Raw genomic sequence first — 27,872 nt, 5'->3', positions numbered from 1 at the left:
AGGACGAGCGTTGCTGCAAAAAAAAAAACTGGTTTATTTTCCGTCCACTCGCATGCAGACGGGCGTCCAAGGGCCGAGCATCTTTTACGAGTGTCGCTGACACACTGCAGCCTGTCTGGCCCCCCGGCCCCCGTGCGCTGGGAGCCAAGGCGCGCCGACCTGTTTACTGACGGCCCCGCTAACGAGAGAAGATCTAAATACGCTCGAGAGCGAAGCGGCGCGAGTGCGAGAGAAAAGAGCAACAACAATTGCTGCCGTGGGATGGAAAAGCCATTAGCCCCGAATGGCGTAACAAACAAAGATGGAGGAGGAGGAGGAGGAGGGAGGAGGGAGGAGGGAGGAGGAGGAGGAGGGAAGGGATGATGTGAGCGCTGGGAAAGAAACGAGGGGCTAACCTTTTGACTGTTGGCTTTTTTTGGGGCGTTTTTTTTTTCCCTCGCGCCGCGTTTACCCTCCGAGTGGAGAGGCCTTTAATGGATCGTTTAGAGCTCGATAACAGTGCTTCATCAAAACAAGGAGCCGCGCCGAACACATTTGTGTGCCTCCAAAGAACACACACGCACACACACACATAACGAGAATCCTTCAGACTTCCCAACTTCACACTGATGTTTGAGGACATCCCAGAAACAATTGCTTACTTTCCCCTGACTACTTGTTGCTGCCATTTATCATCAGGCAGCAAAAGAAAACAAAATGTGTAAATAGCTTTTTGGAGCAACCATTGTCTACAACAAAACCCCCCTGGCTCACGGTCTGTTTCTGGTTTGAGCTTCCAGTTAGAGAAGCAATTTGAAACATTAGAGCGAGCTAGTTAATGTATCTGGGCTCTTTTGCTGAGTGGCCGTCCCTGTGCTATGTCATGGGCAGGTCTTAAAAGCTGGGAGTACTACACATCTATTCCTCCCAGGTAGCACGACGTCCTCAGAGAATCTGAAACTAGTAACCGGCTCTGTGTAGTGTCCATCCTCTCATTCCATTCCCTCACTCACACACAAGCACACACACACACACACACACACACACACACGGCCAGAATATAAAAACGGTGGACAAAGAGGACTAAGAGTGCGGGTGGTAGAGGAAACAATACAGTACCTCAATCTATGTGACTAAGAGAAAAAGTGTATGTGTGTGTGTGTGTGTCTGTGTGTGTGTCCAGAACTCAACAGAATGAGAACATGCCATGACCGTTTGTAAGCATGTATGTATATACAGTATGTGTATGTTGATGAGTGTGATAGCGTGCATGTACGTGGTTGGGCGCGCTATATGTTCCAACTCCCAGCAACATCATAAGGCTCCAGCACAGGGCTGTGGGAAGTGGTGGGGTTGAGCTCGGGGCTTTTTTTTTTTTCCCGCTGCGGCTGGAAACCTGGCACATGCGCGTGCCCTCACGTTCACCCTCATCCCCACCCAAGGAAAACACCCATCAGACCAGCGCACATAAACTGCATCCCCACACCACCAGCTGCACCACAGCCCCTTCCAATGCACTGCGGCCAGCGAGGACACAAGTTCACCAACTCTGACCTTTAAACGCATAGGTCTCCCTCTCTCTCTCTCACACTCTCTAGATCTCCATCCATATGTTGTACAGATCAGAGCAGCCCAGTCTGAGCTGAGACCTCCATCAGAGGATCTTGGGGGTCCTTTAAAGGTAGTTGGGACACTCGATCCTTATCTAATCAGTGCTGATCTGAACCGGTAAATCCAAGGCCTATTACTTAACATTAACGACAGTGTTAGTCAGCCATTAGCTCATGCTGAAAGCAGACCACCTCCAAACGTTTCAATAACATTTCTTCAGAACAAAAAAGTTTCTTAATTGGCTGTGTGCAAAGTGAGCCCACATTTAGTACACATATTTAATAATTCAATAATAGTAGCTAATAATTTGTTGTATAATCGTTATAACTGTACAAAGAATGCCGTGAGTCGTGTTGAAAGAAAGAGACAATGACACCAGAAACCAAAGACACTCCGTGGAGGGAGTGCCATGTTGAAGCTCAAGTATGGGAGCCCAGTGTGTGTGTGTGTGTGTGAGGGGAGAGTACCTGTGACCGTCTTGGTCTTGACGGGGCTGCTGGCGTAGTCCGAGGCCTGGTTGGAGGGCGGCTTGGCGTAAGGTGCACTCCCCATCGACACCTCGTCCTCCCGCCGCTTGGGCCCCGTCATCGCCACAGGGGGCACGCCCTGCGCCTGCAGCGACATCCAAATAAAAAACGCTCAGTTCACACACACGTCACCCCTCTCTCTGCGTGCTGTGTGTGTACCAAAAAGCAGGGGTGTAGTAATGACAATGAAACAATGACTCTGAGGTTAAGGAGATGACGCTCGACTTCGAGGGGGTTTCCATGTTAGGGTTTTCGTGTTGTGGAGCGCAAATATGGCACTTGTTCACGTTACTAAGTGTTGTGTGTGTGTGTATATGAGGACCGAAGTGAGTCAGTGCAGTCAGTCTTGACTTTGTTCTTAGGGTTTGTGTTTTTGCGGCTTGTGGCAGTTGTGTCCATGTGCTTATGAAATGGACTGTGCCTCTATTGAGGGAAATGGGCTTGTGTGTCTGTTCCGTTGAGTTTGCTCGCTGAAGTAGACCTCTGAGGTCATGACATCAGTCCTGGCTGAGTGATGAGGTGGAGGGGGGCTAGGACTGTTGGTCAGGGAGGGGCAAGTGGATTGGCCGACGGCGTGGCCTGCGGGACGTCTGATTGGCTGACGTGACTTGGGCTACTCTTTTAGCCACTTCCATGAGCAGTGCGTGTGGAATGAAGGGGAGAGCAGGGAGGAGACGACGCGTCCAAGAGCAACAAGGGGGCCAGAGGGCCAGCACTGATGGGTGGCCTTAGAGTAGACACACGCACACGCACACACACACACACACACACACACACACACACACACACACACATGGAGCGTGAAAAAGAGCCTTGGCATCGCCTCCAAGAACACAGCTACAGCTGCATGGAGCAAAGGCCAAACGCCTACAAGAGAATATGCACTCACATACAAACAGATAGCAACACACGGAAAACACACACAAACACACACACATACACACACAAAACACACGCAAAACACAAACACACATACACACACACACACACAGGGTGGAAAAAGAAGCTACGCCACACAGTAATGAAATACTGTAAGAGCTAATTGCTAAACATCCCCCAGTCCCTCCGACTTCAACGCTGACAAATACTTGGAAGATTAGCTAAAAAGATTCATTTCACTCAAAAGTTTGCGCATGTTCAAAAATAGCCCGCGTTCTAAAAAGAGCTCATGTTTTTCCTTCTTATTAAGGGAAAGGAAAAATCTCTGCTTGAACAACACCAGCATGAAATAACATGACTAAATATGTCACCCTCAATATCCTGGAAAAAGAAAAAAAACAAAACATTCACACTCCGGACCAGAGCGGGTCGACAGCGACGTTATGTAAAGCGGACGCGAGCGGAGATAATACGATCTCGTGAATGGTCCTCGCAAATGAAAGGAAAATTAACAATGAAGTCTACCTTACAAAAAAAAACGCGTTGCCTGTTCAGTGTCAGGCTGTTCAACACGCTGTAATGTGCTCGGCGTGGGCCGAAAAAAAGCGGCTGAACTGGAGCCAGATGAGGCAACGCTTCACCGGAGTCTAATACGCGCTGAAGGACATGCGAGCCGCGGCTTTTCTGGCCGGCTCCAGGTGAGCGCACGAGTCCAACGAGGGCCGCTCCCATGGGGCGCCGCTGACCCCAGGCCAGTTTTGAGCGCGTAGCGTTTCTCCACTCCTGTCCTTCAAACTCCACGGCCTCCGCTGACCCTCGGCCTGCTTAACGTCCTTCAGCTGAGGGGCTTATCTGACAGACGGAGGCCTTGGCTGAGGGGAGGGATGGAGGGGCTGGGGGCGGGTGGGTGGGCTGGGGTGGGGTGTGTGTGTGTGTGTGTGTGTGTGTGTGTGTGTGTGTGTGTGTGTGGGTGGGTGGGGTGTGTATGGACGCGCTTCGGTGGAGCGGCGCAAGGGCCGAGGGCTGATCCAGAACCAGTTCAGAGTGAGTGGGAGAGAGAACGATGGAGAGAGGGAACGAAAAATAGCGAGAGAGAGAGAGAGAAAGAGTGATAGAGAGATAGACAGACAGAAAGAGACAGAAGAGAGAGAGGCAGAAATATAGAGTGACAGAATGATGGAGAAAGAGACAAATGAGCACAAATATGTGTGTGTGTGTGTGTGTGTGTGTGTGTGTGTGTGTGTGTGTACCGTATGTGTGTGTGTGTACTTCCCCGAGAGCCAGTGACCTGCTCCGACTCCAGTAATTGCAGCAGCTTCTCGGCCTTCAGCTCAGCTCAGCTCAGCGCTGCGCTACACTACACCGAGACGCAATGGAAACATGGAGCCCTGCCTCCAGCTAGGAGGAGAGGGGGTCTGGTTTGAGGTGAAGTTACGAGGAGAGCATGCCAGCCAAACAAACACACATGTAAGAGGTTCTGACAGCTCCGATGATGTTCGGCGAAACACAGCTCAATATTGACTCAGAGCAAGGTAAAAGGCCAAGGTAAATGCTCCACTTGGTTAACTCATCAGCGGGACAAAATGCACGGCGTGTCATTCGTTTATGCTTTGCTCTGCATATTGTCTGAGCGTGTATATGCTAATGGTACACCCTGTACAACTGTACCCATCAGAGATTTCAGTACATGTACATCGCAGATGTTCTAAGGGAGAAAAGGCAGTGTGGTTTGCATGTTTGTGGATTTCAAAAACGTGTGTGTCGTCACATAAAACAAACACACACACAGACACACACAGAAACACACACACACACACACACACACACAGTTTTATAACCTTAAGTGACTGTGCAGTGGGCTACCTGTTGCTGTTGCTGTTGCTGTTGCTGCTGCTGCCTGCTGCTCCCTCTCGGCGGCTGGTACAGAAGCCACGTGCAGAACACCGGGTCCACATTCACCGCTACGCCCTGCACGCTGACCAGCAGCACGGCACCTGCAAACACACACACACACACACACACACATGTTAGGACAATCTCAGAGCCCATTGCGATGGCTTATTTGGGGTTCACTGGAGCCTTTCCGTACGGCCATGCATTGTTGCGTTTGGCGTGGCCCCCGTTGGGGCCGGCTAGGATTTACGAGCACGTGTGGGCAGGGCACCCCGGCAGCCAGCGCGGGCCCGCGGCCAAGACACACTGCTCCACGGCCCCCGGACACGTCACCTCAATTATTATAATGGGGGGCACGAGGACACGGCGGGGCCCAAACAACAGCCCCTTTACTACCCCCGCAGACTACCACACATGTACACAGGGACGCCGCGTAAATCACGCAGCAGAGCACGGGAGTCACGGGAGTCCTTTGGTCTCGCAAGTTCATTGTCGTCCAAATAATGCCTCGTTAACTACAAAGGAGTCGAGGGAGACCGCAGAGAGAGAGCGGAGTGCCCTTCAAATCAGGAGCCCATTGTAAATTGCTGCTGTAAATGTCAGCTGTAAAAGGGGAATACATTTAGGAACGTACACTGTATGCAGTTTCACCCCCCTCCTCTGCCCTCTCTCTAGATCCAAAACACAAACACACACTCTCTCTTTCTCTCTCTCTCTCTCTGATCACACACACACACACACACACACACACACACGTATTTCTCTACCCTTCTCCTCCATCAGTGAATCTGGGCCCACATGTTAAAGAGGAATATGAAAGTGAACAGCAGGAGACCAACCAATCACTGGTCCCATTCTGAATTAATTATCATATTTGTTTAAGAAGAAAAAAACATTCCTTTGTAATCATTAAAAAATGCCAAATGCATGACGAGGGAAAAATCAGCCTTCACTGTAGGACCTTTCATGTGAGGGCCCACAGTTTAATGCATGTAATTTCTTAATTATTCCCAATTTTCCACAGATTTTCAGCCCTTATTCTTTTCAGATTTGTGGTTATTGCGGGAGGTCACACTTCTCATAGCGCCGCTGTTGCGACTCGGCGAGGCCCTCCAGTCACAAGCGCTCGGTGGTTTTCTCGAGCTGATCCGCGGAGACGTAAAAAAAAATGACAGCATCGCAAAGGCCCAAATGAAGCAAGGATGTGGGAGCATGTGGTGATACAGCAGTGCCCAATCAATCTCCTCACAGTCTGTACGCACACACACACACACACACACACACACACACACACACACACACACACACACACACACACACACACACACACACACACACACACACACACACACACACACACACACACACACACACACACACACACACACACACACACACACACACACACAACCCATATGTTATTGAGTTGTAAGGGGATCCAGGGAAAATGGGGTCACTCATATTTTCTCCAGTTCACTGCCATCATAACAACCTGGCAAAACATGGCAGCCACTCCTGAGTGCCGACAAGGGCCTGCACGCGACGGCCAATTACAGCCCTCAAACAGCTCTAATTAGCCCAATCAGCAGAAATGTCACGGGGAGCTCTCGCTCCTGATTGGCTTTCATGTTTGCCCTTTAGTGGGCACGGGCGTGTGTGTGTGTGTGTGTGTGCCATGCAATGATGGGCGCCTGCGGGCACGACTTGGGGGGCGGGGTGGGTATCAAGTCCCCCACTCCTCCTCCTCCCTCCTCCTCCTCTTCCTCCTCCAGCTCCAAAGCACAGTTTGTTTCAATTGTGTGTTCAAAGTGTGTCACACTAGGCCAAAAATAACATTTTCTTTTGATAAATCTCTATGAAACCCGAGACTTTTGGGGGGGTTTAGTTGATTCTTAAATAATAATCTTTACCAACAATAAGAGCCTGAGGTAATGCATTAGGACTCTATCAATAATGACTACCATGCCTTTGGGATTAGTGCAAATGGCCTGGCGTGCGGTGGAATGCCTCAGTCTAACGATAAGAGAGCGGGACCTCTCTGATGAGTTCCGTGGGATGGGGAGGGGGAGATGGGGGGCGGGAGGGGGGGCCGGCTTTACTCCCATATCTTCGGTTTCAGGCCCGCGGGGGCCGTGGCGGATATGTTCAGTTGGTCGATCGGTTTACGTTATTGAGGATGCCTCGTGGACGAACTGCACACCACAAAGGCCATGGAGACACACATACACACACACACACACACACACACGAACACACAGAACACACACACTCTTGCATCCACTCATACCCATGCTCATGCACACACACACACACACACACACACAAATAATATACACACATACAAATACACACACAAACACACACAAATAATATACACACATACAAATAGACACACACACACACACACACACACACACACACACACATCTACATCCACACAATGATGAATCTCAAAACTGCCTCCCAAAATCCTCCCAAATGCATAAATACATAACTCCACAGATCTCCACTGCGTGTACATGGAAAAGAAGCGTGTGGCCCATGCTCAATAACGTCACTCCACATAACATCTGTGCGCTAATATGCGTATGTAAATATGCGCTCGGAGTTTCAGGTAACCGTAATCTTGGCTATATTCGCCTCACCGTCAGATTGCCTTGGAAGAGGTATGACTGAACCGAACCGCATTTATTTAGCAAAATCCAACAAGTTTTGGATGACGTCATCTCTTTGCTTCTCCCTGTCTAAATCTGATACAGTTCCAGGTTTATGGCTGCAAGGCCAGCTCTCTGTTCAACAGCCGACATCTTGCTCTGACATACAACAGCCAGTGTTTGCATTAGCATAGAGATGTGAGGAAAGTGTTTAGTGTTATTCTTTGGCACTTGACAGGGTGGTAAAGGGAATTACCGCCACGCGATGACAACGATAACACACGTGTTTTTCTAACTTCCCATGTAATTCTTCGGCAAACAAAAGAGGGAACTACTGGACCTTTTTAAGGTTTAAACACACAAGCACACACACTGAGACACACACACACACACACTCGCACACACACACACACACAGTTAGCTCACCCCATACCACAGTGGGCCTATTAATGTCAAAGGGGCTCCCATTTGTGGTGCAAGATTAATAGGAGGCCGAGAGAAAAAAACACCCCTGCACAGGCCCGGTGTTGTTTTAATGTGTCGTTGACATCAGGCTCGCGAGAATTCCGCTGCACCAGCGATGGGCTGCAGGCTATGGGCAGAGCAGAGAGAGAGAGAGAGAGAGAGAGTGACAGAGAGAGAAGATATACCCCAATCAGCCCCAGAGGAGGGCAGGGGCTCAACCCAGACCTCTCTAATGGAGGGGCTGCAGGCGAAGGAGGGGGTGTGTGCAAGAGAGAGGGATGGGGCAGGAGGGGGGGGGGGTGCAAGAGAGAGGGATGGGGCAGGAGGAGGGGGGTTAAGAGAGAGGGATGGGGCAGGAGGAGGGGGGGGTAAGAGAGAGGGATGGGGCAGGCGGAGGGGGGGTAAGAGAGAGGGATGGGGCAGGAGGGGGGGTACAAGAGAGGGATGGGGCAGGAGGGGGGGTAAGAGAGAGGGATGGGGCAGGAGAAGGGGGGGGTAAGAGAGAGGGATGGGGCAGGAGGAGGGGGGGTACAAGAGAGGGATGGGGCAGGAAGCTGGAGGTAGAGGGCAGGCAGAGGGGAGCTAATCCCTCTTCAGGAATTGCCTCATCGCATGGCTCAAGCGAACAGCAAGGCCAGAGGGGCAAGTAGGCCAGATTTGCCCCCGGATGGAGAGATGGAGCGCGGGAGAGGACGGGCGGAGGGGTGGGAAGGGGGTAAATAAATAAAGAAATGCCTCGCGTCAGCCCTGATGACTCCTGACAGGTTTGCTTAATTTCCGAGGCCAAGTAGCGAAGCTAAACATTACGCCAGCGCTGCCCGGCCGCTTAATCGCTTTTTTCCGATGAGCTCATCAGCTCGGAGGTGTCCCGGAGCGGACCGGAGCGCCCGACAGGTGTCGTTCGGCACGGCGCAGGAGGGGCGCTGGGATGGAAGTGGGGGAGAGGGGAGAGGGGGGGGGACACACATTCAAGTCCTTGGCTAGCTCGACCCGCCACACCTGCGGCCAAAAAGGCTCAAAGCGGACGCGGGCCAAACAGGAACCTGTGGGCTGACCAGCCACTCTGCGTCCACTTTGGCAGCGCTGGCGCAGACGGGCCAGGTCACCACCGGGGACTCGGCTACAGGAACCTGAGGTTCCCGGGAGGACACGGGCCCGTGTTTGACTGAAAGCAGACCTGCTGAGCATGGAAAAGTGCACGCTGCTCTCTGTGGGAATAAGCTGACGGACTCCGTTTCAGCGCAAGAGCCACTTCACACACTGCACCAGAAGAAGCCCAGAGAGCCGTGTGTGTGTGTGCGAACGCTGAAACTGGACCAGAGTAATGGACCAAGGCTTTTACAATGACAACAAGTACAAATCTAAGGCTGGGCTAATTGCAATCAGGCCCACCAGAGATTGGCCAAGGAGCACGACAAAACTCCGACCCACACACACACACACACACACACCGCCGCCTCGGTCCAGCTGAAGACTCCCGAGTCCTCCCCTTACACGAGAGGACAACGAGCGGGAGATATCGTATCTGGTCTAGATTACGCATCATTCAACTCCGCGGCGCACATTCCCAGTTTGTGTACCGTAATCATCAACCAAAACGTTCCTAATTGCCCTCGCTCAGAATCAACAGAGAGAGAGAGAGAGAGAGAGAGAGAGAGAAAGAGAGAAAGAGAGAGACAGAGCGAGTTCATCGCCGCCGCTCACACGATGAAGAGCTGTGCTCGGCCCTCGGCCCTCCCGAGCGCTCGTGCAATCAGCGTGGGGATAGAGAGAAAGAGTGAGAGAGGGGGAGAGAGAGAGCGAGAGAGACAGAGAGCGCCCGGAGATGGATGAGCTCAGCGCGGCGGACTCGACATCCGTACAAATGAGTCCCCGCTTCCTCTCTCCGCTGGCTCCGGGACGAGCGTTCGTTCCCATCACGGCTGTTTCCATGCGCGTGATCCGCAGCTGTATTGAGGACTCCTGGACATTTTTCACCTGCTGCGGCCAACACACACGGCATCAGTCAGGGCTAGCGGTGACATTAACGTGCGGTCTTGCCACTGGGGGGAATACGAAAGGCGGACAAAATTTTTTCTGTGCATGTGTATGTGTGTGTGTGTGTGTATGTGTGTGTATGTGTGTGTGCGTGTGCGTGGGTGTGAGACAGAGAGAGCAAAGGGTAGCTGAGTTGCGTAACGTTCTTGGCCGGCTCGCTGCGGAGGATGACCCGTGCACACACGATGAGAAGAGCTCTATCTGCGTCCAGATGTTGATAAGGACGCTGCGATACGGTCGAGCTGCGGCGCTGCGCGGTGCGGTCACCACCAGGCCGCCGGGAGCCAAACGTTCCCAAAACGTTAGAACTTCTCGTCGGCTGCAGAGGCGCTGAGTAGCCCTCGCCGGCCCTTTGGTGGAGGGTCACAGGCGCATGCTGAGCGCTCAGAGCACAGTTCAGGTGTCCAAAAAAGATCTGACCACTTCAAGGGGGTCAGATCTGGACCGAATAACGCTGATCAGAGTCGACGCATAGCGTCCAGCTGGCGTGTGTGCATGTGCATAAAAAGACAATCACAAACAAACACGCACACACACACACACACACACACACACACACACACACACACACACACACACACACACACACACACACACACAGACACACACACAGACACACACACACACAAAAAGGCTACTTGCTAGCCTCTAAACTTCAGCCAGGGCCAGGAGAAGGAAGGGACAATGGACTTAGTCCTGGATTCAATTAGACTAACGAGAGTCTCTCTCTGAAGAGCCTGACCTCTACCCGCTGTGCAAATCTCCAGCGTTAGTCAGGGGCCATCAGCGGCGAGCAGCAGGGCTCCCCTCGTCCAGCGGGATCAAAAGGGGACGGCCATTAGGGAGCGCGCTGAGCTGAGAGCACTCGGACTGGGCCTTCACTTCACTTCAATGGTGTCCTCGTCTGAACTGAACTCCCTCTGTTCCCTCTCTCTCCTCCACGCTCTCACCTTCTCTGTGTCCTTATCCAACTTTCTGCTCTCACTGTCCCTCCATCTCTCTCCATCCCTTGCTCTCTCTCTCTCTCTGTCTCTCTCAGTGTGTCCATCTCTCTCCTTCCCTTGCTCTCTCTCTCTCCCAGTATGTCCATCTCTCCTTTCCTTGCTCTCTCTCTCTCAGTATGTCTCTCTTTCTCTCTCTCTCTCTCAGTATGTCCCTATCGCCCACGTCGAGTGAAGTGTGGTCTGCTCTGTTTGGGATGAGCGACTGGTCACTCCGCAGTGTGGCCTGTTCTTGAGGGAAATTCCTCGCCACCAAAACCCTCTCAAGCCTAGAGGCCAGGATTCCTGGCGAGGGTTGTTCCGCGGCCCCCGGGGGGAAAGGCAAACATTAAACGGGCCCGCAGTGCCAGCCCCTATGGACCTGAGGCGTGACGCTAACGCCAGCATGCACATGCTCGCTCACTCTGGACCGACGGACCTCAGGCCTCTACCTCTCCTCTCCTCTCCTCTCCTCTCCTCTCTCCTCCTCTCTCCCCTCCTCTCCTCTCCTCCTCTCCTCTCCTCCTCTCCTCCTCTCTCCCCTCCTCTCCTCCTCTCCTCTCCTCTCCTCTCCTCTCCTCCACACGCCGCTCTCTTCTCCCTGAAGAGCCGGTGCCTAGAATAATAAATAAGAAAGCTCCGGGACATGATGAGAGCATGATGTGCGTGGGAAACGGTACAATGACCGAGTGTTTAAAAAGACACGTTCCTTTCGCTCCCTCCGCCAGAGATCTATATAAATATTCGCACCCCCACTCTCTCCCTCGTCTCTCTTCCCACAGTAGATTGAAGATTACTTTTCTTAAAGATGAATCCTTAAGTGGTTGCACATTTTAGCCATTTAGCAATTTCAGGCTAATGGCTTCAGGCTGAGGATGGCTCGATTCAGTGTGTCTGCGTGAGTGAGAGAGAGTGAATGGCTCTGTGTGTGTGTGTGTGTGTGTGTGTGTGTGTGTGTGTGTGTGTGTGTGTGTGTGTGAGAGAGAGAGAGAGAGAGAGAGAGAGAGAGAGAGAGAATGGTGGGTTCTCTGGATGAAGTAGAACACTCAAAACTCGTTGGATGACTGACGCAAGCTCAAAACGAACACTACAACAATGACCACATGCTGGCAAAAAAAAGGGACCACTAAGAAGACTTTTGAAACCAAGACAGCTTTTCCAGAGAAACACAAAGTAGAACTCGCCGCATTCCACAAATCCATAGTCATTTCCATGCTGCTGGGCTGGCCTGTGGAGGAGCGTGTTGGTGTGTTTACAGGACACAGAGTCAAGTGGTGGAGTCCTGCTGTTTGGCCCAACGCTGCTGACGGGGTGCATACCAGCAGCCACCCTGAGTGATGCTTCCTAATCCACAGCTTGCTGAGAGGCCTGGGCAAGCTTTTTATCTCTGGGCGTCTGTCAGCACTCATACACACACACACACACACACACACACACACACACAGGAACTAACAAACACACTCCTAATGGTCACTGTGCACTACTGTCTTTCTCTTTTTTTTAAGGTGGTTGAGGCCACCTGCAGAATTTGACTCCCGCACCCCCTATATTATCAGAAAAGTGGCTCGGTCCCAACGTGATGATTCAACTATTATAAACACAGGAGGCACTTCAAACGCAGCCCCGGAGTAGTTTATTTAAGCGCAGAACGGGGGAGAGGACGCTTTGAAGTCGGAGAAAGAAGAGTAGGACTGAGCCACAGCGACCCTCTCCATCATACGCCGGGGCCCTATAATTACACTCTCCCAGATAAAGGACCGTCAGGAGGAGACGTGGCCTTTTGGGAGTCGGACCGAGTCCGTCGCGGCCTCTCGTCTGACCACAAATCAATTCCCCTAATGAAAACGAGGCCATTAAAAGAGCATTTGAGGTTTTTCATAAACACACCAAAAAATGAATCAACGGAGGGAGATTTGCTGAAGGCTGCGAGGCGAAGCGAAGTGGAGCTCTGTGGCTGGGAAGGGCCAGACAGCGATGCAGCGAGAGCAACGCGGCTCGTCCAAGCACAACAGCGCCGCCCCTGCTCCTATCAGCGCCCGGCAGACAGATAGCCGGCAGGAGTTTAAGAGGCCATCGGACAAGCCATCCATCGCCTCCCCCAACACACACACACACACACACACACACACACACACACACACACACACACACACACACAGAGGATCACACAGATAGGCGTTCGCTTAACGGTAAGCGTGACGGAGCGTGACATGGCTGGCCTGCCCCGTGAGATCCCAGCATGCTTTGCCTTTCCAACAAAAAATAACAAACGACTCCCCAAGAAAAGGCCAACTTCTGGAGAAACCACTGTGCTGTCTACGCTCCTGAGAACCCTCCAGGAGTCGGTGGGGGTTTCTTCCCCCCCCCACCCTCCCCCCCTCCCCCCCTCCCCCCCGACTGCCCAGTGCTACATGTTTTCCCCTCATCTTCACTCTTTTTTTGAATCTTTCCTTACGGTGGAAACCAAGCACCATTTTAGGAAAAGAAGTGGAGCGACGCCGGCGTAGGTGCAGAGGCCCTCTGACTCATGAGGCCTGTTGATATGACTGGCCTCGGCGGATATCAACCAAAGGTTGCCCCTGGCATCCGCGGGAACATTTCATCTGTCTTTTTCCTCAAAATATGACTCACTGAGTTAACAATCAGCTGGCACCGAGCTCCCCTTTCCAGCCTTCGCTCACTCCACAGGTTGGCTTTTCTCTGATCCTGCCTTAGCTACGGAGGTCAACACACAGACAGACAGACACACACACACACACACACACACACACACACACACACACACACACACACACACACACACACACACACACACACACACACACACACACACACACACACACACACACACACACACACACACACACACACACACACACACACACACACACACACACACACACACACACACACTAGGAAAAACATGTAGAATCAAAATGAATGCCCTGGCTGATGTTAGAGCTATGCTGCTGAAAGTTATTTACGAGAACTTCAATAAGACCCTTTTTTTCCCTCCCAAATAAAACTGCAACTACAGGGCTTGACCCCTATGAAAAACCATCAACCGACAGACAGGTCGACCACTCGGGAGAAAAAGAAAACACACATCATGAATTAAAGATAACACAGACTTCGCCCCCCCTGTTCCCTCTCTGCCATCTTTCCTGTGCATTATCAGTGGCTTTTAATGAACGGCCGGACAAGACCACCGCATGCAGGGGCAATTAGCACTCAGGAGGGCCTTTTATCTGGGCCTCATGGCTGTGCTCGTATACAGGAAGAGGAACACGGGCCTCTGTGTGTGTGTGTGTGTGTGTGTGTGTGTGTGTGTGGCGTGTGTATTTTTACGGCTTGTTTATGTGAGCCTGGCTGATGTGCAGCTCCTCGAGGTCGGCCCGTGCCACCCACGGAGTCCCCTCGCTGCCCCCGGGGGAGAAGAGGAGGGGGGGGGGGCATCAACACAGATGAAGGCTTTTACAACTACTGTGTTGAAACTAAGTGCTTAAGAGGTCAGGCAAAGCAGTGGGCCTCTAAAAGCTGAGGCTGACAGAGAAAGAGACAGAGAGAGAGAACTAGACAAAGAGAGAGAGAGAGAGAGAGAGAGAGAGGGAGAGAGAGGAAGAGAGAGGGAGAGAGAGAGAGAAAAAAGGCAGAGATCCAAGAAGAGAGAGAATAAAAGAGGGAGAGATAAGAAAGCAGTGGTCTCCAAAGTTTTGAAGGCTGCAGAGTTAGTATGTTCTGCGGGCATGTGAAAAACACAAGGGCCAGAGCCAAAATGCAGAACTATGCATTTGCGCACATGGGGTAATCAATCCGACCAAACCATGCCCGCTTTTCGACAGTGAAAAATCAATGCCAAGACATTTGTTTGGGTTTTAGGGGGCGCAGCAAGTGGGGAAAAAAAGAAATCAAATAAAATAAACGTCTAATTTGACTGAAATTGGATGCAACAGCCACTGCTGTAAAAGGAGCGTTTTCAGTGTGATTATTTGTGGTTTGGGTTAATCCTGATTAAGAGACTCCTGACTTGAAATGTCAGCAATATGAGACTAAAACAAAAATAATTATCGGCAGAGTTAATGAACGAACTGCCTTGAGGAGAGAAGGAATAAGCGCAGCCGTCTCAAATGGGTCGTAATGGGAGAACATCATTTGTCTTCATCTGCTAAACAGAAACTCCTGGGTACCCTTTTGAGAAGAAAATAAATCTGTCCAAGTGCACTGGCTGGCATCTGCACACCAATCGTTTCTCTGGGAGAGAAAAAAAAACGGTGGGGGGGATGCGGGGTGGGGGTGGTGTGTAATGTGGAATGCAATGTGTGGAGGGAGAGGCAGCGAGTAAACGGGCAGGGGGTAAACAAGACGAAACATCAGCTCCTCAGCGGGATGTCATGTGCCACTGCCTTTCATCTACACTTGTTGTCCTGACACAGGATCAGACTGAAGGCACTCCTTCTGCTCTCCTTCTGCAGGAGCGTGCTAGGGGAGGTGCACCGCCGTGGCACAAGGACAGAACATCTAAAACAGTCATTATCCACATTGCTGCCGACTCCCGATGCAGACGCAGCCCTGATCTGGAACCGTCCGCTATCCGTGTGTGTGTGTGTGTGTGTGTGTGTGTGTGTGTGTGTGTGTGTGTGTGTGTGAGACCAGGCACCTGCGTGGATCCTCAGGCTTTGAGCGAGCGCCCGGCGGCCAGCTGCTGCAGGGGGGGACGCGGCCCTGGAGCGGCACATCAAACGAGCCGAAATAAAGGAGCCTCTTGTCCAGCTGCTGTCTCCTCCGCACTTCGCCTTGGCCTGGCCTGGCCCGAGACGGGCTGACCGTCCCCCCAGCGGCCGCAGGAGGAGAACGGAGTGGGCTGGAGGGGCTCGGGAGCACGGAGCCGGGGGTGGGGAGGGGGAGAGGCCGCCAAGCCGGCCACTGACACGCCAAATTCCAGTCTTGATTCTGCAGTATTTATGTGTGTCAATACTTAGCTGCACATAGCAGTTGCTTTGACTTTTTCTCAAGCACTAATTGAAATTGAACCTCCGATTTTGCTCTTACAATGACAATGACATCGTCAGTCTAGTTCAGTCAGATGGGCGCCTGGCAAATACCTCCCAAACACATGTGGTAGTACACATATCCATTCACAAGCATACACACACATGCACATATTCATACACACACACACACACACACACACACATACACATACGCAATCAAAACAGAGGGTTTGCAGGGAGTGTGGCTAATACAGGGTGTCCATCCTGTGCTCTTCAGTTTGGGAAGGGCATACACATGCAAACACTTTGCCTCACCTACTCCCTCTATCCATCGTTTGATGTCCGAGACTCAGCAGGCCACTGAAGACCACTGCTGTACTGGACAGAGGGGTGGCAGAAGGCGGGATTGGGATTTTCCCTGTATGGGGCCCCCCGCTCGGACACGGCCATAACTTACCTCCACGCTGGAGGCTGCTCTGGGCCCTGGACACTCCCTAGCAGAAACACCCAAGCAGCAACGAAGGGAAAGGATTTGTGTGTGTGAGTGTGTGTGTGTGTGTGTGTGTGTGAGAGAGAGTGTGTGTGTGTGTATGAGAGACAGAGACAGAGACAGAGAGAGAGAGAGCGAGAGGGAGAGACTGTGTGGGCTTCCACAGCACTGGCTCTTTCATGTGTAATTCACTGCAGACAGCAGGGAGAGAGAGGGGGAAGGAATGCTGACCCATCGCTCTTCTTCTGGACTCCCGCTCCCCCTGGCCCTCACCAGTGGTCAGCACTAAATACTGCGGGCGTTGCCCAACCTCCTGGACCCGCTTCGGGGCCTTGAGTGATGTCGTTGTCCTAAGCTAATGGCATCACTGCCGAGAGGAGGCCTTTGCGTGGTGTGTGTGTGTGTGTGTGTGTGTGTGTGTTTGTGCGCGTGTGTGTGTGTGAGAGGGAGAGAGAGAGAGAGAGAGAGAGAGAGAGAGGCGAATGTCTCTGGGCACGTCAGGTAGCTGGCAGAGGTGGAGAAACAGGAGGCTGAGAAACGAGGACCATAAGGAGCAGATATATCTCACTACAGACGTGATGAGAGGAGGGGATGCTTCTCAAGCCTGACCATTACAATAAAAAGAGATTGTGCGTGTGACGTGTGTGTGTGTGTGTGTGTGTGTGAGTGTGTGTGTGTGTGTGTGTGTGTGCGAGTGTGTGTGTGTGTTAGTGTGCGTGTGTGTGTACGAGAAAGAGAAGATCATGGACAATTGTGTGCAGCTGTTTCCAATCCAGGTAGCAGCAGGAAGAAGAATGGCCCGTGGTAGCCGAGGTGGGATGACTTCATCTGAAGAGCTGTGCTGCTCGAGAGCACATTTCCTGTCACAGATGCCGGCAGACATCTTCAGCGCGCACAAGCAGCCCTGATGAACACGGTCTGTCATTCTGCTTGAAATTCGCTGAGGAATGTTTTTTCAAACCTCTCCACATGCGAAGCCTCCTCTAAGTTATACAAATAATTGCCTTTGAATAACAGGCGACTCCTTAATGTACACACACACACACACGCACACACACACGCACACAAGCTGGCCTGGTGTTTGAGCTTCAGTGGACTGGCACGGCTTGACCAGAAGCCCAGAGGCTCGCCGGCGAGCGGAGCGGAACGGAACCGGGCCGGATAAAAAAAAGCCGAGCAGGGTGCTGAAACGGGCCCGGGGCTGACGTAATCCCCGCGCGCCTATAAACCCGCGCTCAGGTGCAGGTTTATTTTCCTTGGAAGCACAAGACAGTCGTGAAATAGGAATCGCTGCGAGAGCTAAACAACGCCGGGCCCCGGCTAACACTTTCAGAAATGTTAAGTAGAATTGCTGTTCAAATAAACGCCAGCATGGCAGCAGCAGCAGCAGCAGCAGCAGCAGCAGCAGCAGCGGTGGAGGTGGTGGAGGTGGTGGGGGCGAAGGTGGGGGGGAGGCGGTAAGGCGGGGAAGCGGCTCAACCTGGAGCACAAAGAGACCCTGGGCCGCATCGTGCCGTGCCATGTCGTGCCATTGGAGGGTTTCTGCCGAGCGGGCAATGCAGGAGCCAGGGGGGGCATACTCGTTCTCATATGGGTGGAGGTGGGAAGGGGGGGGCTGGAGTAAGGTATCGAGTTTTCGCTCAGGCACAGGTGTTTGTGGGGCACAACACAGGTCAAAGTTAAATAAGAACACACACACACACACACACACACACACACACACACACACACACACACACAAACACATAAATATAGACGAGAAAAAAACGATTTAGAGATTTAGCATAATATGATGTTTATGTTCAACATTTTCTTCATGGGACTGTATAAGGCCTTTGTAATGCTTGCATAAACATCTCCTGTAACACACTGGTAATGGTGACATGGACACTAAGCTGAACACACTGTCTGCCGTCCCCTCACACACACACACGTGCAAACACACACACACACACGCACACACACACACACACACACACACACACACACACATACACTCACAAAGACAAACACACACACACACTCCCATATGCATATACAATCCTCCAAACAGCTCATTGGAAACCTCAGCCCGGTGAGAAACTGGCAAAGATCAGGCCTGCAGATGTTCAAAGCACTGCTGGGTTACAGTAAAAGTTTAACAATAACCACACAAGTGTAGCGGGGAGACGCAAGCGCTCGAGAATGAACCTTTTCTTTTTTTTTTGGTCGAAGACGATGGACGACGAGGGACTCGGTGTGGGGAGGCGAGGAGCGGAGGAGAGGAGGAGAGGAGGAGGAGGAGAGGAGGAGCGCAGAGGAGCAGGGAGAGAAGAGGCGTTTAGGGAGATAAGGGGGGGAGGCTTCTGGCTAACCCGTCCGTGAACCGCGGCGAGGTCTTTCGCGGCTGCTGATTACATCTCTGGCTGTGAACCGGGCCTCATGTCCAGCCCTCCCCCCGGGTCCAGGGACAGGAGACTTCAGGGCGTGGGCGGGCAGGGGAGCCAGTGGGCCGAGGGGGGAGGAGGGGTGGAGGTGGGCGGGGTGGAGGCTCTGCCAAGACCATCAGTTTTGGCGTTGTTTATTTGTTGTGGGGTGATTCATGAGAATGGCTGATATCAAAGGCGGAGTGGTGGAGAGGGAGGACGGGCCAGTGCGTTCAGAACGGCTGGCCCACGCAGGAGTCATGCGGCGCTGCTCTCTCCCTGCGCTTTTTATTGTCCCTCTCTAATCCAACATGGCAGCGGGGTGCGCTCGTGTCAAACGAGGAGCGCCAGTGACGTCCAGCGCACTCTGAGCTGAGATTTACCGCACTTGTGATGGCCACGGATATTCCAGATCATTCGAGTCAGCCAAAGCTCCACATCCACATCCACATCCAGACCAGATATGTGTTAAAACTCTTCTGATAGACCTGGAGACGGTCAAAACGAGAGACAGAAAGAGAAGGGAGAGAGGGAGAGAGAGAGAGAGAGAGAGACAGAGAGAGCAAAGAAGAGAAGTGCCTTTGATTTTCCAGTGTTTGTTTTCACACAGGTCAGGCGTCGTCACAAACGCTATGCTTGGGAGTTATGGGGCAGACGAGACAAGGTCAGGTGAGGAAGTCACGGGCGTAAATCACGCGCGAGTTCAAGTAAACATTTGGAGTATGAATCGTCCGCGCCGCGTCCAAAAGGAAGACTAGGCCCGTGGTGGAGGACAATAAAATACTACCTCAATTACGAGACTCCCTTTGAAACAAGCCCATGACATGCGTTTGGACTGCAATTACCGCAGCGGTCCTCGTTATTTATGGTTTGGGCTGAACAATACTTGGGAGAAGGTGTCTCAAAAACTATCTTAACAATCAAGAGATATTCATGTGGAGGGCAAATCAAGATAAAGAAAATACCTCGAGGAGAGAGAGGCCAATTTAAGGGCTCTTTAACATGGAGAACGAATTAAAGGCGAAGCGCAGGTGACAGCCATTGGCAAACGAGAGGCATTCTACTGTAGCCGGATCGCAAATCTCACCGGGTCGAATCGAACGGGGCTGATTCATGCAAAAGGGAGGGATTCATCAGGGAAAGAGATCAGCTGGCCGCCGACCAAGTCCGGTCCCACCTGTGTCAGATCGCTCCGTCCTAACGTTAACTCGTTAAACGCTAGGGTTTCAGCCTCTGGCTGAGTGACCGCTGGCAGAGCGAGCCGAGCGCTTTCAGGGAAAGATGACCGGGAGGAAAAAACATCTCACAAACATCTCCGCGAACAACGTGATACACCCATAAATGACTATTAAGCACTTAAGCCTCCAAGGCCATCTTTCCTCTCCAGCTATCTCTCTCTCAGCCGGGAGTCTCCAGCTCTCTCCGTGTAAGTGGCAGGCGGCCTGTATGGCTATTTGATATGGACAAGGTCAGTTGCACGTTCTCATCACTGTGTCATTATGTATGCGGGGCTGTGTAGACACAACAGCTGATTAGGGCCGTTTCATCCAGAGGGGAAGACCTGCCACTGACCCGGCTCTGCTGCAGATACTGCAGATGCTCTTCTCAGGCCCTCAGACACACCAGCAGTAGGAAAGGCTCACTGGAAAACCTTTCACTCCATCTCTAAAGCACACACACACACACACACACACACACACACACACACACACTCATTTACACACACATGCACACACACACACACACACACACACACACACACACACTCCATTACAGACCCCTTCACACACACAGGCGCACACACACACACACACCCTGAGACACATGTGGGGAACCACCAGGGCAGCGTTTATTTGACTAGAAAGTCACCCTCTCCATGTTTGACAGCTCCTCTGTACCGTCATCAACAAATATTTATTTGGAAAAGAGAGTGTGGAGAACATTCTTCTCAATTAAACTCGTTTACAGAAAGTCAGATATCCAAGGGTTTAACAGTGTGTGTGTGTGTGTGTGTGTGTGTGTGTGTGTGTGTGTGTGTGTGTGTGTGTGTGTGTGTGTGTGAGACAGAGTCCTTGTTCCCGCCCTTACCCACGCCCATGAACGCCAGCGTAAGATTGACAGTGTCTTCCACACAGAGGTGTGCACATGGCAATAATGGCCCTGGCCCTGAACCAAATTCACAAAACTCCCCTGAACTCAGAAACGTTTCTCTTACAATACAGCTACGTTTTAATCAGTGTACTGTATGTGTGTGTTCTCAGGGAAAATTAATGACCTTGGTGTTGTTGTCACCTTGCTCTGCGAGCTGAGCTCCAGCAACCTATTTCCTACGCGCCAGCGGTGTGTGTGTGTGTGTACCCGGTATGTCGGACCTCTGTGCCCAGGGGGGGAGTGACCGACCAAAGGGCCGGCCGCCACCCAGCCACTGAGTTATGCCAGCTCATGTTTCCACAGCGTGGCGCGCGCCCACAGGTGATGGAGTGGATGTGCTGCGGCAGGTGAGAAATCTGCTGAATGTCCAGAATAACAGATTTGGGCCTCAATGGCTCTTAACAAGCCCAAGAGTCACGCAATTAGGGAAAGGAAAACACATTCACGGTCGGTCTTGCTGTGCTGCGCCCCTCAATCACTGCGTCACTGCTCTGAACACACACACACACACACACACACACACACACACACACACACACACACACACACACACACACACACACACACACACACACACACACACACACACACACACACACACACTGAATGCAAACACATATGTGAGTGTATACATTTTCTCCTAATAAGCTGGAGAAGACTGGCATATGCATTATGAGTGGCCACTGAGATTCCTCTATTTGAAATAATAATCCGGGATTATTTTTAAACCCTCAAAGGTGACTATGCCAGCAAAATTTGCAATGTGGAGGAACCATGCATGGAACCATGTCACTGTTAAAAATCAGCCTGAAGAACACTGTAAATATGTAGTGTTAGAATTCACAACAGACAACAAACTTCTTTTTTCTTTTTTTTTAAATCAAAAATGTCATGATAATAAACCTACTGGATGACTGAACAGCTGAAGTCTGGCTACATGATCTAACAGCGCGACGGAGAACAGCCTGACTCCTGTGCTGCACTCAGCCTTGCAGATGAGGCACTTGCAGGCGCAGAGCAGCGGCCGAGCCAAGCCAAGCTGGTGTCACGGCAACCCCTGACGGAGGCTGCTCTGGACGGCCAGCAACCCACCACAGGGGGGCAGTGATGTCACAAGGAATTGGCAGAGGTCAGTGAGAACCCCCTCATTAAACGCCTGCCTGAAAATGAGTTTGACGCGCAGCCGGCCGTACAGACACCGAGAGCGAGGGAGAAAGAGAGGGAAAAGAGAGAGAGAGGAAGAAAGAGAGAAAGAGAGAGAGAGAGAGAGAGAGAGAGAGCATTCTCTCTCCTTGATGGGAATAACACACACAGCTGTAAGCAGAGCAGGAAATAACACAAAAGATTAAGGCGCCCGCGTGTCAAACAAACCCCCTTTTAAAAAATGGCCGCAAGAGTAGCACTCCGGACCACCCAACTCTCACCTCTAACCCCCAGAGTTCGCCGACTGTTTTTCAGCGCCGCTGCGGCTTTTTGAAGTGTCTCGCTCTGCCAGTGGCTCAGCCTGCATTTGTTAGGACTGGTTTCTATTAGCGGGAGGAGATGGGGGAGAAGATGACTGGGAGAGGGTGGGAGGTGGGAGGTGGGGGTGGGGGGTGGAGAAGAGGTTCCACTCTGGAGCTCTAAACCTCTCACCTCTGTGAGGCTGGGGCGGAGCTGTCGCCATAACTCCATGGAGCATCAGCTTCCTCCAACCGAAGCCCTCCGCACTCCCCCACCAGGGAAATGCCTGCGTTATTAAAAATCCTGCTTTAGCGCTCACGTCTCCAGATTTATGACCTGACCTTACACGAAAGACGAAAGGTATCAATATGTCAAAGCCATAATGGGACCTATAAGGAAACCTGAGGCGCGTTCAAATTCATTCAAACAAAGACGAACGTTTGCAAATTTTCGGTTTCCCTTGAGTTTTTCAGAGAAAAACACTTACAAGTGGTTTGACGTGGTAGATCTCTGTGAACATTTTGGGAGTTGGATGGAGAGTTAACATTGAGATGGAATGTTTAGAAAATCATTAAAAATCATTCATCATTGATCTGTTCATACAAACATGTTCGCCGCTAATATTCACCTTTGTTAAAGGAATTTCAACGCACCTGTGGGGAACGCTGAATAGATTTACATTTTGGGAAAAGTGATGAGAGTATATAAGAGAAGTCATAATCAATCATAAGATTTAGTGGACGGTGAAACTCATCATTGACAATGTTTTAATATCATTGGCAAAAAACTGTTCAGAAAGCCACACATTTTCCCTAAACTGAGATAGTATCGTCTCTGGAATAATCCACAGTTGGCCAGCAATGTCTCGTCTGGTGGGCAGACCTACACCCAGCTCTGACTTGACAACAAAGAGATTGTTCATTCTTGCCAATAAAGCATCATTTGCACCGGTTTGATTTGAGATGAGAGAGAAAGAGAGAAAGAGTAAGAGTAAGAGTAAGAGTAAGAGAAAGAGAAAGAGAAAGAATGAGAGAAAAAGAAAGGGAAAGAAAAAGAGAAAGAGAGAGGTCAGATAGTCAAATATTGAGGTAACAACTGGTAGAGGGAAAGATGGGGGGAGAAAGGGAAAAAAGAAAGCTCTCTCTCACACACACACACACCAACAACTGGGCACACGGTGGCGGGCACAAGCTCGCTCTCCCTCTCTGGTTTGGCCCGGTTGGAGAGACTGGCACTCCTGACTCCGCAACCGCAGTCATGTCTCCACCCCATTCTCCATGCCCACATCAGACTCGCCTGCAGGCCACCCATCCAACCCCACACACCCCCACACCGGTCCACCGCCAAGTGTCTACACCGTAACCCCGCCAGGCCAACACAAGCAACCATCACCACTGCAAACACGGGCAGATGAAAGTGCCACTTCGCCGAAACACCAAAACAAGGCACCAATTTTGGACGTTTTAAAAGACTCATTAGATAATTATGGCGGGGGTTTTAATAAAGACTGAAAAAAGGTTTTTGCGTGTTAAAAAGGGAAAAGGACCCAGAGGCCTGTCATTTACTGTAAACTCGGCGGGCCCTAATGGTGTTTTGACAAGCGTTCCGCCACGGCTGGGGCAAAGCGCGCGCACACACACACACACACTTCAAACGAGCGCTGTTAATTACTCGAGCGCATTTAGGGGCGAAGACCGCATGCAAGCCTTATAGCAGCGCAGGCTTTCAAGCCCCAAATGGTGTTTATTAAGCAGCCTCTTCAAAACCCCCCGAAAATTCCTGCTGTCCATAAAAGGAAAAAAAACTTTTAACGTGCGGTTCTTAGCCGCGTTAGTCACTCGCCGCGTCCCGTGGCAGAGCCCTGGGCTAGCGCCGCTGCCTCACCGCTCACCGATGCAGCCGAGGGGCCGTCGCACATCAGACACACTCGCAAGAGCACACAATCAAGAACACACCATCAAACTCACATCTACGTTCATTCGCATGCTGTGCATGGCAGGTAGGGGCCTAACTGCCATCCTTAGACTAGTGTCCCATTCTCCCGTGTTGTGAAGCACATCACCTAATCAATGCTCATTGCTCACAGTCCTTGACTTTACCCCAACGACTCCTAGTGCGAGTCCACACACTTAGTGTTTGCAAGGTTGCAGAGTAGCTCGACTGCACATGTTCCCTTGTGCTTCCAGAGCCCACAAATGGCCCTGGGAGGAGGAGGCGGCGTGTGCAGCTGTGCACGGGGAGATGCACAGTAGATAGCAGAAGCTGTAAAACCCCCCTGTCTAACAGCATGTCCTCTGAATCACTGCTGCGCAGGCAATCTAGGGGTAGCAACCAGGAGGGGGAGGACAGAGAGAGAGAGGGACAGGGGGAGTAACAGGGAGAAAAGAAAGAGAGAGAGAGGGAGAGATAGGGGGAGGAGAGGGAGAGGGCAAGAGAGACTAAAAGCAGGACCAGACGAGCGAGATGAAAGCAACCCAGAAGAGGAGGAAGAGGAAGAGGAGGAGGAGGATGAGGGAGCAAGTGAAGGAGGGGGGGAGGGGGGGCTCCAGGAGCGGTGATTAAAACTCTGTGCTGAGGAGCCCTGACGGTTGAGGGCTGTAAAAAAGCTGCGTTCAGTCAGAGAGGTTTATGACACGTCTGATCCAGGACCACCCGACTCCGCCGCTGTCGCTGATCTTCCACCGCCGGGGCCATCAATCCAGCTGATCTGGGTTCAGCCGGGGGGGGGGGGCAGCGAACCGCACGTCACATGCCTGAGCCCTGTCCAAAGCCGCCAACGAGCTGAGTTGCACTTCTTTAATGAAGACAACGAAGATTCATGGAAGTGAGTCAGGGAGCCGGGAGAGGAGAGAGGGTGTGGTGTGGCGAGGGTAAGGGTGTGGGGGGGGGCTCCTAATTAGACCCTGATCTGGGTTTCCTCACTCTCTCCTCTCCTCCCCTCCCCTCCTGAGGGATGAGTGCGCTCCAGAGCGCCACAGCTGGTGGTGCGGTACGCCGGTGACGGTCGTGAGGGGAGGCGGCGGGAGATCCTGACGTCAGCGCCAACGCTGACCTGCTGACAAACAGGGGACTGCGGTGATCCCACGCCACACGTGGCAGCATTGCTGGCCAACTATGTCACACTCTCTGCGTGATGACACAGACACGCTCGTGCTGTCTGTACACAAAACACACACACACACACACACACACACACACTTCCGAGTTCCAGCGTCCTCTCTGCTCGCCGCTCTTTTGAAAGACACCGGTGGCTTCTTCAAAGCCTGACCGATGACTCAGGGCTCGCGGGGTCTGTTGACGTCCCCGAGTGTCCGCAGCCCAACTGGCTTCTGTTACGGGCTCTCTGCCTCATCCTCCGCTCACTCACTCACACCACACGAGTAACTGCAGCTCTGTGCCAACTCCAAGGCCTCTAATTAGGGCAGATTGTTTTAAATTTTCCACACTGTCGCTGCAGACCGCAGTTCCGGTGCCGCTGGTTTCCCGACTGCTTTGACACAGACGCAAACACGAAAACAAGCACATGCGTAACACACACAGACACGCAGAAAGACACACACACACACACACACACACACACACACACACACACACACACACACACACACACACACACACACACACACACACACGAACCGGCCTTGACTTCAAAGTCCAACGCAGGACCGGAGGCCCTAATAGAACCTGACGTCTGACCAGATTATATCAGACAATAATTCATCTGAGAGTATTTTGGTCCGTTATTAAACAGAGTCTCTGTCTAGACTTCTTAAAAATGATGCGTTTTACATGTTACTGTGGAGTGGAGCAGAGACACCTGTGGGGAGCAGGGACGGGGTCGCTGTTCAAGCCCCTACCAGCAGGAGGCGCCACTGAGCGTGTGGGAGCCCCGTCTGTCATGAACCCTAATGACCTCCATCAGCGGGCAGGCAGCTGAGCCCCCAAACCAAACCACAGCGCTGACTCGACAGCCCGCTTTATGGCTCACCAGATCAGCTCATCTCGCTCCTACACACACCAAACTGTCTCCTTCCATTGACTCCAGCCATTGCTGGCTCATGCCCAGAGAGGAGAGAGATGCGTTCAACCTTCTCCAACCTTCTCACTAACACACTCTTTCTAATCAGACCAGAGTCTCATGCACGACTATCACAAGGCAACCGAAAAAAAACATCAGTCTCACTGTTCACACACAAAGGGCAACACCTCTGACCTACTCCACAAAAGAACTCTGTTCTTCTGCATGAAGTCTCTTTCTCTGTCCCCGTCTAGTCTTCCTGTCAGGGTTTAATGTCATGATCCAGATCTGTGGACTACAGACACATTATCCCTCCATGAACTGATCTCATAGCACAGCCAAGGACAGCTTGATGGAGAGGTGGAGTAGGGGGGGGGGGGGGGGGGGGGGGAGTGGTGATCTTGCTGGATAGAGAGGTGCAACAGTGGAATTAATCCCATCATGTGGTGGCAGGGACAGCACCCCCACCCCCCGCCCATCACCACCCCAATCCTCACGTCTGCCTCTTATCACATGTAGTGTGTGTGTGTGTGTGTGTGGGGGGGGGGGGGGGGGTGTGTGTCAGGGGTTATGACTGGAGGAGTTTGGAGGTCACTGGGTCACAAGGATCACCTCACATCAGTCTGACATTAATGCCCACTAGTATGGCAACATGGAGCAGTGGATTAGTGTAAATAGAGACAATCATATAAACACACACACACACACAGCCTTACTTTTTACCAATATCACATGAACACAAACGCATTACGTTTCACACACATTTTCACATGTATGCAAATACACATTAGGGGTTATTATTCTAAGGGCATAAAAGGACACTCACACTCTCACACACACAAGATCCAGGACTTATGAAAAGTGTGTGAGTGTGAGTCGGGCAGCTTAGCGCACCACCTTCTCAGGGTGGTCACACATGGCTGTGCCTGATGGAGCCGCTGAGGCCCCTCAACACACTCAGGGGGGAGCCAGTGATCTTATGATCCGCTCAGCCAGGGACACCACTGGGCCTCCACCACAGCCACACAGGGCCAGGGCCACAACTCACTGACCAGGCCCTGGCCTGGACACACACCTAGATGTCCACTGGGGGATAAAAGGTCTACATGTTGAATTTTCTGCCCTCCAAAAAACACTCGAGCAGTATTTGAATATTTTATGTGATGCATTTCAAAATATGTCATGCTTTAAGACGTAAACAGCGTGATTTTGAAGCAAAAGCATGAAGCGGGGGGGGGGGGGGAAAGGCTGTCTGGATATTAGCCCATTTCCTGGATTAGGCTTCCCTCCACAGGCTGTCTGGCGCGGGGGGACAGAGGGCTGTGCAGCGGGGCTGAGGGTGGAGCAGG

The 27,872-nt window shown here is 51.9% G+C and overlaps 1 protein-coding gene across 2 annotated transcripts in view; it reads right to left on the bottom strand.

The window, feature by feature from the left end:
* LOC134082664 (intermembrane lipid transfer protein VPS13B-like) overlaps positions 1-27,872 on the bottom strand; it is a 360,061-nt gene that overhangs the window by 205,167 nt on the left and 127,022 nt on the right. For both annotated transcript variants that reach the window (XM_062538539.1, XM_062538538.1), the window contains exons 20-21: positions 4,860-4,990; positions 2,058-2,202 (exon numbers count right to left, since the gene is read on the bottom strand). In XM_062538539.1, the coding sequence (XP_062394523.1) occupies positions 2,058-2,202; positions 4,860-4,990 (276 nt within the window). The remainder of the gene's footprint in view (positions 1-2,057; positions 2,203-4,859; positions 4,991-27,872) is intronic.

This window comes from Sardina pilchardus, chromosome 6 (assembly GCF_963854185.1).
Source record: "Sardina pilchardus chromosome 6, fSarPil1.1, whole genome shotgun sequence".
Taxonomy (NCBI): Eukaryota; Metazoa; Chordata; class Actinopteri; order Clupeiformes; family Clupeidae; genus Sardina; species Sardina pilchardus.
This window is presented reverse-complemented; position numbering and strand designations above follow the sequence as displayed.